Here is a 14,787-nt window from a genome sequence, read left to right as displayed (position 1 = left end):
TAAAAAAATAATCAAAACACAGATAAAGGAGCTGGGGTGTGGCTCAGTGGTAGAGTTCTTGCCTGGCATGTGTGAGGAACTGGGTTCTGATTCTCAGCACCGCATATAAGTAAATGAACAAAGTAAAGGCCCATTAAAAAAAAAAAAAACAGATTAAGCCAGGCACAATGGCACACACCTCTAACCCCAGCAGCTCAGGAGGCTGAGGCAGAATGATCACAAGTTCAAGGCCAGCCTCCGCAACTTATACTTCTCAATAGTGAAACCCTGTCTCAAAATAAAAAATGGGTTGGAGATGTGGCTCAGGGATTAAGTGCCCCTGGGTTCAATTCCCAGTTCCCAAACAAACAAACAAAACCCCACAGATTAAAAGGGGAATGGCTGGGCTGGAGATAAAGCTCAGTTGGTAGAGTGCTTGCCTTGCATGCATAAGGCCCTGGATTCAATCCCCAGCACCACACACACACACACACACACACACACACACACACACACATGCACACACACACACACACAAAAAAAAAAAAAAAAACCTGGAGTGGCAGGGTGTTGACAGAATGGAATAAAATCCTGATAAGATGTTTAGACTTTGAGGACCCTAAGTATGGATCTTGTTGGACTTCTAGATTTGGCCTCCTCTAATGTTTGCATTTCTGTACTCCCTTGGCCCTCTTAAGTACCCTGCTACAGAGAGTAATTATCTTTTCAACAATCTTAGTTTGGTGAATCAAATTAAACTTTTGTGTTCTATTCAGTGAGATAGTGATAGTTTTAAGAGGAAAAGGAGGACCAGTTCAAAAGAAGTAGAAACTGGTATTCTCAACTACTGTTGTTTGTTTATGTGACTGATGAATACCAAGGGCTTGCCTTTTTATGCACAGGAGCTTGAGTGCCTCCAGGACCATCTGGATGACTTGGCTGTGGAGTGCAGAGACATAGTGGGCAACCTCACCGAGTTAGAGTCAGAGGTAAGCCATATGCAGCTCCCTGGAGGAGATGGGCCTGCCAGCAGCCTGACCTTTTTGCTCAGTTCTGTTTCTGTACTCTTGAGAACACAGGTCCTCTGTCAATCAAAAGAAACCTAATCAGACCCTCCCCATTTGCTTCGTAAAAAAGTTTATTGGGTTGTTTCCTGACCCCTTCCCTCATTTCTCTAGAAAAACCCTGGATGCATTTGGCCCTTTGGTTTTCTTCATAGAGTTATCACAGTGACTGGACCCTTAAGAAAAGCTAGCTCCTACCCCTCTGATCTCTGAATCTCATTCAAGAGTAATCTAAGTGTTCCTCATCTCTTACCCTTTTTAGCTCTTTTAGTTAGGTCATTTGTAATTTTCAAATGTAATAAAGTAAAAGCCTGGGGCTGCCAGTTATACTTGACATTTGAACACATGTTTAGCCCTGTTCCATCCTGAAACCCACTAAAATATCAAACATAAGATTTAAAATCTTCATAGGCACAGGCATGTTATCCAGAACTACAGAGATTATTACTGTGGTGGGGAGACAGCCAAAAATGCTAAACTTCTCTTATGGGGGCAAAATTAGGTAATTGTTCTTTTTTCATCATAAGCCTTTTTAGTACGATCTGAATTGTCAAAATTGGCATTACATAAAATTACATTTCTCGATCAATCCTTCTTTGCTTTCTAGTTTTCAAAAGCACATTGCTCTCTCTCATCTTGGGTCATCTCCATTCCCATTCTCATTGTCCCTGTGGGCTGATGAGGACATTCTCAGTTTGTCACTCTTGATGGAAGATGTTACTTCAGTCGCTAGTGCTACCCTCTGTTGCTCTGTTTAAAGGCATGTTAGCAGGTGTTCACCAGAGCAGTGGCTCATCAACTGGTCTAAACTCAGTGATCTGGATTATGAGCTTGTAAACAAAATCCAGTTACGCTGTTTTCATTTTGAACTGTGTGGTGTTTTGGAAACACTCTAGTATCATCATCCCACCTTTCTTAATTCTGTATCCTCTTTTGTTCAGGTACAAGGGGAATCTGCCTCTAGAAAATTTGCCTTTTAGAATATAATGAAGAAACAGTTCAGTGTATTTCTGCGACTGGGTAACTTAAATACTAGAATAGTTTCTAAATGCACATACTGAATTATTTGCCCATTGATGCTCCTGATTTAGAAGGAGAACTGCTATTCTTCTACCCCTGGCTTTTTCTAAAGCAGAAAGATTAATCTCTTTAATCTTCTACAGGATATTCAAATAGAAGCTTTGCTGATGAGAGCCTGCGAACCCATAATTCAGAACTTTTGCCATGTAAGTGATGTCTGGAGGAACAAGAATTAGAAATAGAACCAAATTCATTGGGACTCTGGTCCTGAGGGGTTGAACTTATCTCTATCTTCGGCATACATTCCTCCCAGGTGACAGGCATCTTTGACAAGTGAAAGCTGGAAAGGTATGCCAGGCATAGTGGTGCATACCTGTAATCCCAGCTACTTGGGAGGCTGAGGCAGAAAATTGCAAGTTCCAGCCAGAGCATCTTTGTGAGCATAGGTCTCAAATTTTTAAAAAGGGTGAGGGGTATAGCTCCTGGTAGAGAACCTCTCTGGTATCCCCAATACCACCAAGAAAAAAGTTGGAAATGTATACAGTAGTTCAAGAGAGAAGGCCCACCCTGGCAAACTTTGTTTGATTAGCCTTTGTAGGTGACAATGTATGTGGGTAACATTGGTAGTAGAGATGCCTTCTATAAGAAAAGATACAAAAGGGACGCCCCTTAGTAGCATGGTTGAATTGTTAGCAGTTGTATTAATGACTGACTTCTCATATCAGCTATCTCCTTTGTACTTCAATGTTGAATGAATTCTGTTACTTTATTACTTACTCATTTGTTGAACTACCTAAATTGTGGTAATGAAACACACCTAGGAACTTTTAGGACATGACATCCAGGAGGCTATTAGATATTATCTCAAAAGCCAGCTGCTGGCATCATGTAAGGGCACTGAGTAAAAGCCCTCATAGTATATATTCTTGCCTCATGTACAATTTGGTGTGTAAATTTGTCCCACTAAATGTTTATCTTTTGTAATTTCTCAGACTTGCTTTGAATAATTTGGGGGCTGGGGTAACTGGAGATTGAACTCCAGGGCACTCAGCCACTGAGCCACATTCCCAGCCCTAGAGACAGGGTCTGAGTTGCTTAGCGCCTCACTTTTGCTGAGGCTGGGTTTGAACTTGCGATCCTCCTGCCTCAGCCTCCTGAGCCACTGGGATTTCAGGTGTTCACCACTGTACCCGGCCTTACTTTGAGTAATTTTTTTAAAAATATTTTTTTAGTAGTAGGTGGACACAATACCTTTATTTTTTATATATGTGGTGCTGAGGATCGAACCCAGGGCCTCACAATGCGGGACGAGTGCTCTACCACTGAGCCACAGCCCCGGCCCTGAATAATTTTTGATTTATCTTTTTTATGAAAGCTTATAGAATCAATCCTATTTCACTTTTCCCAGAATAAGCTATAGTTTTTATTCACTTAACCGTTGCAAATGAAGTGTAAGTATGTGCTGTTTTCCCCAGGATGTGGCAGATAACCAGATAGACTCTGGGGACCTGATGGAGTGTCTGATTCAGAACAAACACCAGAAGGATATGAACGAGAAATGTGCCATTGGAGTTACCCACTTTCAGCTGGTCAGTGACACTGGCCTGTCAATTTCCTATCTTAGCTGCTTGGTTGACTACTAAACCTCTTCTTCTTTTGGAACATCAGAACAGCTCTGCTGTTCCTAAAAAATCATTTTTTGCCAAGTATATGTCCTATTTTAACTGTTCTTAATAAATTTAGTTTTTCTCTAATGTGATTAGACACTTTGTTAGGCTCCTTGACATCAATGATAAATAAGACATGGTCCCTTTTCCTTAGGGAGCGTTTAGTCTAGGGAGAATAGAGATAAGTAAACAGGCATTTCCTGCGCCAGTCACAGAACTCCTGTGAGATGGGTAGGCTTCTCCTTTAATGATTAGTGTCCCTGGAATCTCTTGTTTTCTGTTATCTGTTCAGTACAGAAGCCTTTTTTTCTTCTAAATCATGCAACCCAGATCTGATAGTTGAATAAAAAGTTAGACCATACTTTGTGGTTACACAGGTGACTAAGAAGTGTTTTGGTATAGCAAGTGCTTCCTTCAGGGAAAATGAAACTAGTAACCTGAGCACATTGACCTCTTCTCAGACGTGTAGACCACCTGCCTGCATTCCATCAGGTTAATGAGTACCCCTGCCCTGTGGACTCTAGATTTGAGTAAGACAAAGACACAAAAACAAGTGTACAAATGACTGTATAGTCTCAGGATGAAAAACTGAGGCAGGGGGTAAAGGGTGAAGGAGAAAAGGGGTTTCACCAGGAGGTACTAGAATAGAAACTTGAAGGAAGTGGCAGAGAAAATCCCAAAGTCCTCAAGACAGGACAGTTATGCAGGGTCCCGTGAGCAGGCTTCTGAAAACTGTATGATCAAAATGTCACCCACCACTATTGACCACAAAGTGTATAAATTAGGCACAGTATGAGATTAGTATGAATAATTTAAAATAAAACAGATTAGAACAAAATAATAAAAGTTTTATGGATGATTTTTCTATCTCAATCTCTTCTCTCAGTCTCTCAATCTCTCTCAATACTATAGATTTCAGCGAAATCACAAAGCTTCTGATTTTCTTTCTCATCATCTTTCAGGTACAGATGAAGGATTTTCGGTTCTCTTACAAGTTCAAAATGGCTTGCAAGGAAGATGTGTTGAAACTTTGCCCCAACATAAAAAAGAAGTATGTACCTCTTAATTGATCTGTTAGCTGCTAAATGACTATCCAGGATATCAGGCAGTAGCAGAAGCAGCCCTAGAGATCTTCTGTACCTCTTCTTTGGTAGTATAGCCATACACTTGGATTGCCTTGACAAGTCGTCTTCATAGCTCCCCAGAAGAATTCCCGGTGTAGGAGTTCTCATGAGGAGATACCATAGGCTATGGGGACATCATTAATTTTTCCAGGTTAATTGGTGAAACAGATGCAGATTGTATACTTAAGAAGTGAGCTTCAGGGCTGGGATTGTGACTCAGCGGTAGAGCGATCACCTAGCATGGGCAGGACCCGGGTTCCATCCTCAGCACCATGTAAAAAAATAAAGGCATTGTGTTGTGTCCATCCACACCTAAAAAATAAATAAATATATATACATACATACATATATATATATATATATATATATTTTTTTTTTTTTTTAAGAGAGAGGGAGAGAGAAGAGAGAATTTTTTACTATTTATTTTTTAGTTTTCGGCAGACACAACATCTTTGTATGTGGTGCTAAGGATCGAACCCGGGCCGCACGCATGCCAGGCGAGCGCACTACCGCTTGAGCTACATCCCCAGCCCAAAAAATAAATATTTAAAAAAAAAAAAAAAAGAAGAAGTAAGCTTCAGTTGAGAGGAAAGGTGAACTTTTTCCCAGCATCATCTCATTAGTCACCTCTGCTAAAAAATAGCCACAGCTTTTACTGAGTTAGATATCTGGAAGAAACAGAAGCTTGCTTAACTTCAGAATTAGGTCTTAATTAGGATGCTGATAGACTCTAGCAGCATTACTACCCAAATTCTTCTGTATTGTTTTTTGAAAAGGCACACTTCTAGAACATATTTCCTCTCGTATAAACCAGGTTCTCATTTTGCATGGATTTCTGTACTTTCTGGGAATAAGTTTCATAGAATCTCCAAGACACAGGCCCAGAATTCAGAGCAGCATCCTCTGTGGTCCCTTGTTTGTTGAGCTGTCCTCATATACATGTCCTTTTAAAAATGTGATCAGCATTTAGGCTGATTCTTCTTATGACATACAGTTGTCCCTCTCTATCAGCAGGGGATATATTTGAAGACCCCCAGCAGATGCCTAAACTACAGATAGTACCAAACCCCATATAGATGCTGTGTTTTTTTTTTACTCCTACTTACCTATGATAAAGTTTAATGTGTAGATTAGACACAGTATGAGATTAATATAAATAATTTAAAATAAAACAGATTAAAACAAATTAATAAAAAGTTTTATGGATGATCTGTCTCAATCTCTCTCAGTCTCTCAGTATTTCTTAGTACTGTAGATTTTAGCAATCCCAGCATGTCTTTTTTTTTTTTTTACAGTTTCTCTTTGGAATTGCCGGTGTCACTACTCTTACTTTGGGGCCATTAATAAGTAAATAAGGGAGAACTACTGTACAGTCAAATTGCTTTTAGCATTCTGAAAAAAAAAAAAAAAAGACAAAACAGATTTACAGGAAAGATATTCAAACACATGGCGAAGATTATGAATTCTGGGTAAATGGTGTGGCTCCTTCCAATCTCACGCCTTCTCCTCTCTTGGCAGGGTGGATGTGGTAATCTGCCTTAGCACCACTGTGCGCAATGACACTCTGCAGGAAGCCAAGGAGCACAGAGTGTCCCTGAAGTGCCGTAAGCAGCTCCGTGTGGAGGAACTAGAGATGGTACTGCTTCCCACAAACCCCAGGGGTCCGGGCTTAGAAAGCTGGGGATGGGTGGGAACAAAGCCAAAGATTTTAGCAACTACTATTATGGTCAAGGTCGGAGTCACCTTGCTGAAATTTTACCATGTGGACATTAGCTTCTTGTCTCGCTGTTTTGTTTTGGTTTTGAGGGATAAAGCATTTTTAACACACATTGGAAAACTAGCTCTAGGGCAAGCTCTTAAGTTTGTTATAATGGTCATTAATCAATAATGTCCTCAGGGACTGAGGGTCTTTTCCTCTCTGTGGCATCAGCTTCATGCCAATATGGGTTTCACTCTTGGCTCCATACAGTGGCTGCCTGTGACACTGGACTGCCTATTCCACTACTCATCCAACAGGAAAAGGGAAAAAGAAATCTCCCTTTACCATGAAGTAAAGTTCCTTCCCATCTGTTGGATTGTGCCCACCCCCTAAGCAGCTGTGGTGTCCAGGGGACTGCCACACCATGCAGTGATGAGTTTGCTTCTTATCAGGGTGGAATGAATTTGGGTCATATGCAGTGTACACTGTAGGAGGACACTTCTTGCTCTTGCTCTTCTTGTTGAAGTCACACCCAGATCTTGTTAAAAAAAGATAAAAATTTTTTTTGTATGTTTGATGCTATGAATCATACCATTTCACCTCAGTCTAAGTAAAAATTAGTAATGGAGACCAAACATCATTAAATCACAGAAGTTGTCAGCGTTTCACATTCAGTGGCAGTGATTCATTCAATGAGGATTCTATTTAAGTGGAGCTGGTCTGACTGTCCTATTATAATAGAGACTTGTTTTGAGCTAGAAACTTTGATTTCCTCATTTGAGCCTGTTTTGATAAAATAATAAAGGTAGAATCGTATATTTGCACTATATTTTAACTTTCTAATGTGATTTTCACATAGTTTTATTTCATCTCAGCAGTCCTCTGAAGGACTAGACATGGCATTTCATTTTCTAAGAAGGCTTAAGGCCACCTGCTGCATGGCCACACTGCTGCCATTTGTAGAAGTTGTGGTCACTAGATAAGATTTTTAAAAAAGATTCAACGGGGCTGGGGTTGTGGCTCAGCGGTAGAGCGCTCGCCTAGCATGTGCGGGGCCCTGGGTTCAATCTTCAGCACCACATAAAAATAAAGAAAGAAAGGTATTGTGTACAACTAAAGAAATAAAGGTATTGTGTATAAATAAATAAATAAATATTCAACCAACAAATAAGTCTATAGAACACTGACATTTCCAACCTAAAGAAGCTCACTTTCAGGACTGGGGTTGTGGCTCAGTGGTAGAGCGCTTGCCTAGTATGCATGAGGCACTGGGTTCGATTCTCAGCACCACATATAAGTAAATAAAATTTTAAAAAAAGAAGCAGCAGCTCACTTTTCCATGCTGACTCCCTCTTATACAGACAGAGGACATCCGGCTGGAGCCAGATCTGTATGAAGCCTGCAAGAGTGACATCAAGAACTACTGTTCCACTGTGCAGTATGGCAATGCTCAGGTAACCTTTTGCTTTGGTTAACTGTAGAAGTCATGTGAGAGTGACATTGTGATGACTAATTCTTTGCTGGTAAAACATGACCCATTACATTCTGTTGAGCCTTACTATCTCCTTTATACCATACCAGACTGCCTTTGCCAGAGTTCCTCCCTCATACTCTTCTTTGTCCCATATTTTTTCTCTTCCCTCTTTCCAGTTACCTCATCTTTCTCCACCTAATCTGCTTAATATAAGCTTCTAGTGATCCTTTAAGTTTCTCCTCCTCTTGATAGCTTTCCCAGCTCTTTTACCTTCAGACTGTTTTCCCATTGCACAGAAGTTCTTAAGAGTCAAGTAAGAATCATCTAGGGAAGTTATTTTAAGTACAGAAATAAGGCCCTCTCCAGAATTGCCAAGATGAATTATAAGCAACTAATATTTTTTTTAAAAATGTTCTCCAGTTACCCAGTACACTGCCATAGTGCTTTAGCTTTTGAGATAATTTATATACATTGTCTCATATCTACCATTGCCGGTGAAAAACCTGAGTCCATCTGATTCTCATCTCTTTGTAGTTTATCCATGTCTGAGAGGGTTAGTTTTCTGTTTAACATTCTGTAATTTCAGTGTGATGTATGTGATGTAATTAGGTGCAGTGTTGTGTTTTCTCTAGCCTAGTTGGCTCTTTCAGTCTCAGAATCATGTCTTTCTCTGCTTCTGGGGAATTTTCAATCATTGTTCTTTCAAAATTTGCTTTCCATTTCCTTCCTCCTAGAATTCCGATAACTATCTCAGTCTGTCCTCTGTATCTTATTTTTGGCCCAGGGTCTGGCCATGTTGCTGAGGCTGACTTTGAATTTGTAATCCTCCAGCCTCTGTCTTTTAACTTTTTTTTTGGGGGGGGGGGCGTTGTTTGTTTGTTGTACTGGGGATTGAACCCAGGGACACTTTACTACTAAGCTACATCCCCAGTCCTTTTCATTTTCTATTTTGAGGGAGAGTTGCTAAGTTGCTGAGGGTCTCACTAAGTTGCTGAAGCTAGACTCAAACTTGGAATCCTCCTGCCTCAGCCTCCTAAATGACTAACTTTTCTTTATACTTCCATTTTTGTCACCCTGTGTATCATCTTTCTTAATGTATTAGTTGGTGTTTTTTGGTTGTTCCTGGAAGATTTTGTGGAAGCCTTGTGACTTCATGCTGCAGCCCTGGTTATTGTAGGTAGCCTCCTATCTGCTTTCTTTTTCTTCATTTTTAATAATATCTCAAGGTTTGGTGTAAGGAAGGGAAGATTTCAAGATATACTTAATCTATACTTAATTCATTAAAATCTATCCCATAACACTTTATGCTTTTATTTAGCACTCAGTTTTTTCCCATCATAGTTACTTATGATGTGCCCTATGAGACTGTGTTTGTCAGAATTAAGGATTGGGACTTAAGTCTTATCTAGCCTCTAACAATCCATTCTGATGTGATACATGATACAACTTCCTGGCTTATGTCTACTATCTAGTCAGGGTTGTTGCTCCAGGCACATGCAGAGAATCTAATGTATGCTCCAAGGAGACTCTTGATAAGAAACAGCTAGGGGGCAGGGGATGTGGCTCAAGCGGTAGCGCGATCGCCTGGCATGCGTGCGACCCGGGTTCGATCCTCAGCACCACATACCAACAAAGATGTTGTGTCCGCCGAGAACTAATAAATATTTAAAAAAAAAAAAAAAAAGAAACAGCTAGGTCTAGGAGGCAGAAAATCCAGGAAACCTGAGTGAGTTTAGACTCTAGGATAGCCTGCTTCTCAACCTAAATTTTTATACTATTTGGTTTGCTACTGGCCCTAAGGTTGTAAATCTATAACTCTCCTTGGGGATTAACTCTTGATTCATATTGCCTTGGAATTAGAAATGAAAGATACTTGAATAGAAAATGGGGCATGCACTAGGAACTGAATGCACCAGTCAAAATATATAGACTGTCCTGTAATCCTAGCAGCTCGGGAGGCTGAAGCAGGAGGATTGTGAGTTCAAAGCCAGCCTCAGCAAGAGTGAGGCACTAAAGCAACTCAGTGAGACCCTGTCTCTAAATAAAATACAAAATAGGGCTAGGGATGTGGCTCAGTGGTTCAGTACCCCTGAGTTCAATCTCTGGTACCAACCCTCCCCCCCCCAAAAAAAAAAAAAAAAAAAAAAACACGGACTGTCAATCTTTGATCCATTCCCCAACTTGACCATATCTCTTATGTCATAGATCATTGAATGTCTGAAAGAAAACAAGAAGCAGCTGAGTACCCGTTGCCACCAGAAAGTATTTAAACTGCAGGAAACAGAGATGATGGACCCAGAACTAGACTACACACTCATGCGAGTCTGCAAGCAGATGATAAAGGTAAGGGCCAGTTGTAGCATAAGTGAAAATAATAGCATAAATCCCTCTCCATTGCAACCTGTTAAACACAGCCAAGATGGCGCTTCTCCAGATGTGATTCCTAGGCCAGCAGCATCAGTCTACCTGGCAACTTCAGATTCCTGGGCTCCACCCAGATCTGCTGGGTCAGACTCTCTTGGGCTAAAATAGAGATAATCTCCACAAGCCCTCAGATGATGTGGATGCATTTTCAAGTGGAAAACCACAGAACTGAGATAATTAGCCTCACTTTAGTCCAAGGCACAGGTAAATAGATACCAAATAAACACATGACTAGTAATTAAGGGTCGGTGTACTTAGCTACCATCCAGTGTGTTCCTATAAGATCATCTCCCATATTCAAAGGGTTTTTCTGTTCTGCAATTCTTTGCTTCAGTTATTCTTTTAGTAAATATTCTCAGAAGTTTCTTTATCTGTCCACACATATAAAAAAATTAAACTTAAGATCTAATTCCTATGTCAGCATTTTCAATGCCAACTCTAATGTACCAACAAAAAAAATATGGAAAATAAATAAATAAAAGTTCAAAAAAATGCCAAGTTTCACCTACCAAATAAATTTCAAAGATAATTTCGGCCATTAAAAGTATAAGTTTCAGTGGCTGTGGCTGTGGCTCAGCGGTAGCACACTTACCTGGTATGTGTGAGGCACTGGGTTTGATTCTCAGCACCACATATAAATAAATAAAATAAAGGTCTATCAACAACTTAAAAAGGTTTAAAAAAAATGTAAGCTTCAGGACTGAGGTTGTGGCTCAGCAGTAGAGCACTTGCCTAACACATGCAGGGCCCTGGGTTTGATCCTCAGCACCACATAAAAAAATATATATATAAATAAACAAAATAAATGTATTTGTCCATCTATAACTAGAAAAAAGTATTTGAAAAAAAAAAAAGTTTAAGTTTCTGGGCTGGGGATATAGCTCAGTTGGTAGAGTGTTTGCCTTGCATGCACAAGGCCCTGGGTTCAATCCCCAGCACCACAAAAAAATTAAAAAATAAAAATAAATTAAAAATGTGAGTTTCTCTAGCTGGTCCTGGTCCAGGTGAGTCACATGGATGGAAATGTCAGACACTGATTTAAGAGAAAGTTTTAAAATTTTATAAAAGTCAATACACGGGCTAGGGATGTGGCTCAAGCAGTAGCACACTCGCCTGGCGTGCGTGCGGCCCGGGTTCGATCCTCAGCACCACATACCAACAAAGATGTTGTGTCCGCCGAGAAGTAAATAAATAAATATTAAAAATTCTCTCTCTCTCCCCACTCTCACTCTCTCTTTAAAAAAATAAAAAATAAAAAAAAATAAAAGTCAAAACACAATCCACATTCCCATATTAGGATGTTAATAGATTATAATCACACATGCTTCAGAGACCTACAAACAGAACTGGCAGGGGAGGCTTGATTCTAGTGTCCCAACCAGAGTTTATCAGGAACTGTGGCACTTAAAGACTCGTTGCAGGGGCTGGATTTGTAGCTCAGCAGTAGAGCGCTTGCCTAGCATGTGTGAGGCACTGGGTTCAATTCTCAGCACCACATACAAATAAGTAAATAAAATAAAGGCATGTTGGGCTGGGGTTATGGTTCAGCGGTAGAGCGTGTGCCTAGCACATGCAAGGCCCTGGGTTCTATGCTCAGCACCATATAAAAATAAATAAAAGTATGTGTCCAACTACAACTAAAAAATAAATATTTTTTAAAAATAAACATCAACAACTAAAAATAAGACTCGTTATTTAGCAAATAGAGATGGAGGTCATTTCTATTATAAAACTGAACCTAGTGACGGACAGTAATAAATGTACAGGGGCCAGACCCTCAGTGTTTGGCTGGATTATAAACCCCTATAGTTAGGATGAACCAGATGAGTCTTTACCCCACATTCCTGTTCACATTGGTTGATGGGTAAAACCTGATTCCTAGGTTTTCCCACTGGATTTGGTTAGATAGGATTTGAGCGCTCGATGACTACCTGGTACAATGTTGTATTCATACTCAAGCAATAGTTAATTAAGTTCATGGGATTGCATGTAATTTAATATAGCCATGTAATCAATGCCATGTAAATTAGGAATCAGAGACATAATAGAAATGTGACAAATACAGTTGAGAATAAGTGAAAAAAGGGAACTTGAGGGCCTGGGTTGTGGCTCAGCGTAGAGTACTCGCTTAGCATGTGTGAGGCCCTGGGTTTGATCCTCAGCATCACATATAAATAAATAAAATAAAGGTATTGTATCCACCTACAACTAAAAAAATTTAAAATTTTTTTTTTTTTTTTAAAAAGGGAACTTGAGGCCTGGTGCTTACTCAGGCTTAGCTGTTCCTCTTGTGCCAAGTGATTCCTTCGCACTGCTTCTTTAATGAGCGCTCTCTTAGATGCAACAGTAAGATGTAACAATGATCACAGGTGGATTAATTGGCAGATAAGGATAGCTGTTTTCATAAAACCTTGTTTCATTGCAGAGGTTCTGTCCAGAAGCAGATTCTAAAACCATGTTACAGTGTTTGAAGCAAAATAAAAACAGTGAATTGATGGATCCCAAATGCAAACAGATGATAACCAAGCGCCAGATCACCCAGAACACAGGTACCATCCTGCTTAACTCTCTTGGTCTCATTGAGTATAGCTTGAAGAGTAACTGAGAAAGCCACCATCCAGTCTGCTGATTAAACTATATAGTTACCTAATTAAACTGCAGATACTTTACCACCCTTGGATTTTAAGAGAAGAGCTTAGATGTAAGCAGAGTGACTTTTTCCTCCTTTGAGGAGTATCCAGTAAGGATGGCATGACAGGAGAAACAGGAAGCAAACATCTGGAAAACTGCCCTTGAGGAACAAGGGCTAGAGTTCCTTGGAAAAGATAGTTTTAGAGATAATAAAACTCCATGAGCATGTCAAAAGATATGGGCAATCTCTTTTAGAACAGAAACTTCAGCTTTTGGCTGCAAGACCTTGTAGCTTAATATGCAATGTGTTGGATATTTCTTTCTTGGTGTTTTCAAAAATATCTAGTATAGGCAAGGCTGTTGCTATCTGTTTGTTTTTTAATATTGGCCACAAAACCCTGCACAAGTGCTCTTGAACCAAATTATATCACTGATTAACAGTGGAGTGAGAGCTCAGTACATATTTACTAAATGAACAGATTGTGTTTTAGTTATGGTCATTGACATGCAGTCATGGTCATTGCCCCTTTTCAGAAAGGTGGATTTTTAAAAATTGATGAACTTTTCTAGGTGGAATATTTTATCAAGTATTTACTGCTTCTTACTCTAGATTATCGCTTAAATCCTGTGCTAAGGAAAGCCTGTAAAGCTGACATTCCTAAGTTCTGCCATGGCATCCTGACCAAGGCCAAGGATGATTCAGAGCTAGAAGGCCAAGTCATCTCTTGCCTCAAGCTGAGATATGCTGACCAGGTAAACAGAAGGGCTCTCCACAGAGCTGTGTTTATGGAGCTGCCTCTGTCCCTGGGAATGTTCTCTATGAAAGTCTTTAGTGCACCCCTGTTTTCCCAAGACCTTTTTTATGGCCTTCCCCAAGCCAGATAATAAGGGACTAAATAAAAACTGACAATCTCTGGTGGGCTGCTGTATTCCCTCTTTGTCACATGTAGCGCCTGTCTTCAGACTGTGAAGACCAGATCCGCATGATCATCCAGGAGTCTGCACTCGATTACCGCCTTGACCCTCAGCTGCAGCTGCACTGCTCAGATGAGGTAGGATCGGGTGTAAAACTGGCTCTGAGTCTGGGTCTGCACAGAGCTGGTCAGAGAAGATTTACTGGAGAAAAGTTCTTTACTTTCTTTCTCTTCAGCCTTGAACTCATAGTTAGCTGCCGGCCCATTCTTTTACAGCTCTTAATGAATTCCAGGTTCTCTGTCCCTCTGAACTGCGCTTGCCATTAGTCCATCAGACTGTCCTGTTGGCTTCATACTTCTCTGTTGAACAGGGTATTCTTTTATTATCACTTTCTACATATAATTTGTTCTTCCCTTCTCTTTATTCTGTATAGTTAAATCAGAACACCCCAAGATTTGCCATAAAAATAAAAGTGTTCTCATGATAGCTCTAAGTGCTTATCTGTAGAAATTATTCTACTCCTAGTTAGAAAAAGCCATGTGAAGAATCCTGTTTAATATATGTCAATTTGAGAAAAATCACAGCTAAAGATGTTTCAAAGAACCTTACTCATAAAACTGTCCAAAGAAAGTTAAGTTTGTTATCTTCACTGTGGGCTTGGTTTAAGAACCCCTTTGTGTGTGCTTCCAAGTTGTGAGTCTGGGTTAACTCTGAACTCTGTAAATGTTAAGTATTTGCTTTCAGTATTTTATTGGGCTTTATAACTGTCCTCATGTGAAATTAGGGACTA

General features: G+C 40.0%; 1 protein-coding gene and 1 non-coding gene across 3 annotated transcripts in view; both read left to right on the top strand.

Moving 5' to 3' along the window:
* The window catches only part of Glg1 (golgi glycoprotein 1), a 117,032-nt gene that overhangs the window by 93,209 nt on the left and 9,036 nt on the right, over positions 1-14,787 (top strand). For both annotated transcript variants that reach the window (XM_077793392.1, XM_026399295.2), the window contains exons 13-22: positions 882-968; positions 2,207-2,269; positions 3,539-3,652; positions 4,693-4,781; positions 6,373-6,490; positions 7,915-8,007; positions 10,233-10,370; positions 12,877-13,000; positions 13,693-13,835; positions 14,033-14,134. In XM_077793392.1, the coding sequence (XP_077649518.1) occupies positions 882-968; positions 2,207-2,269; positions 3,539-3,652; positions 4,693-4,781; positions 6,373-6,490; positions 7,915-8,007; positions 10,233-10,370; positions 12,877-13,000; positions 13,693-13,835; positions 14,033-14,134 (1,071 nt within the window). The remainder of the gene's footprint in view (positions 1-881; positions 969-2,206; positions 2,270-3,538; positions 3,653-4,692; positions 4,782-6,372; positions 6,491-7,914; positions 8,008-10,232; positions 10,371-12,876; positions 13,001-13,692; positions 13,836-14,032; positions 14,135-14,787) is intronic.
* Positions 11,322-11,395, top strand: Trnaa-ugc (transfer RNA alanine (anticodon UGC)). The gene has a single exon. It is a non-coding gene; the product is annotated as a tRNA-Ala (tRNA).

The sequence above is a fragment of the Urocitellus parryii genome, chromosome 15 (assembly GCF_045843805.1).
Source record: "Urocitellus parryii isolate mUroPar1 chromosome 15, mUroPar1.hap1, whole genome shotgun sequence".
NCBI lineage: Eukaryota > Metazoa > Chordata > Mammalia > Rodentia > Sciuridae > Urocitellus > Urocitellus parryii.
The sequence above is the reverse complement of the archived record's forward strand: the minus strand, read 5'-3'. Positions and strand labels throughout refer to the sequence as shown.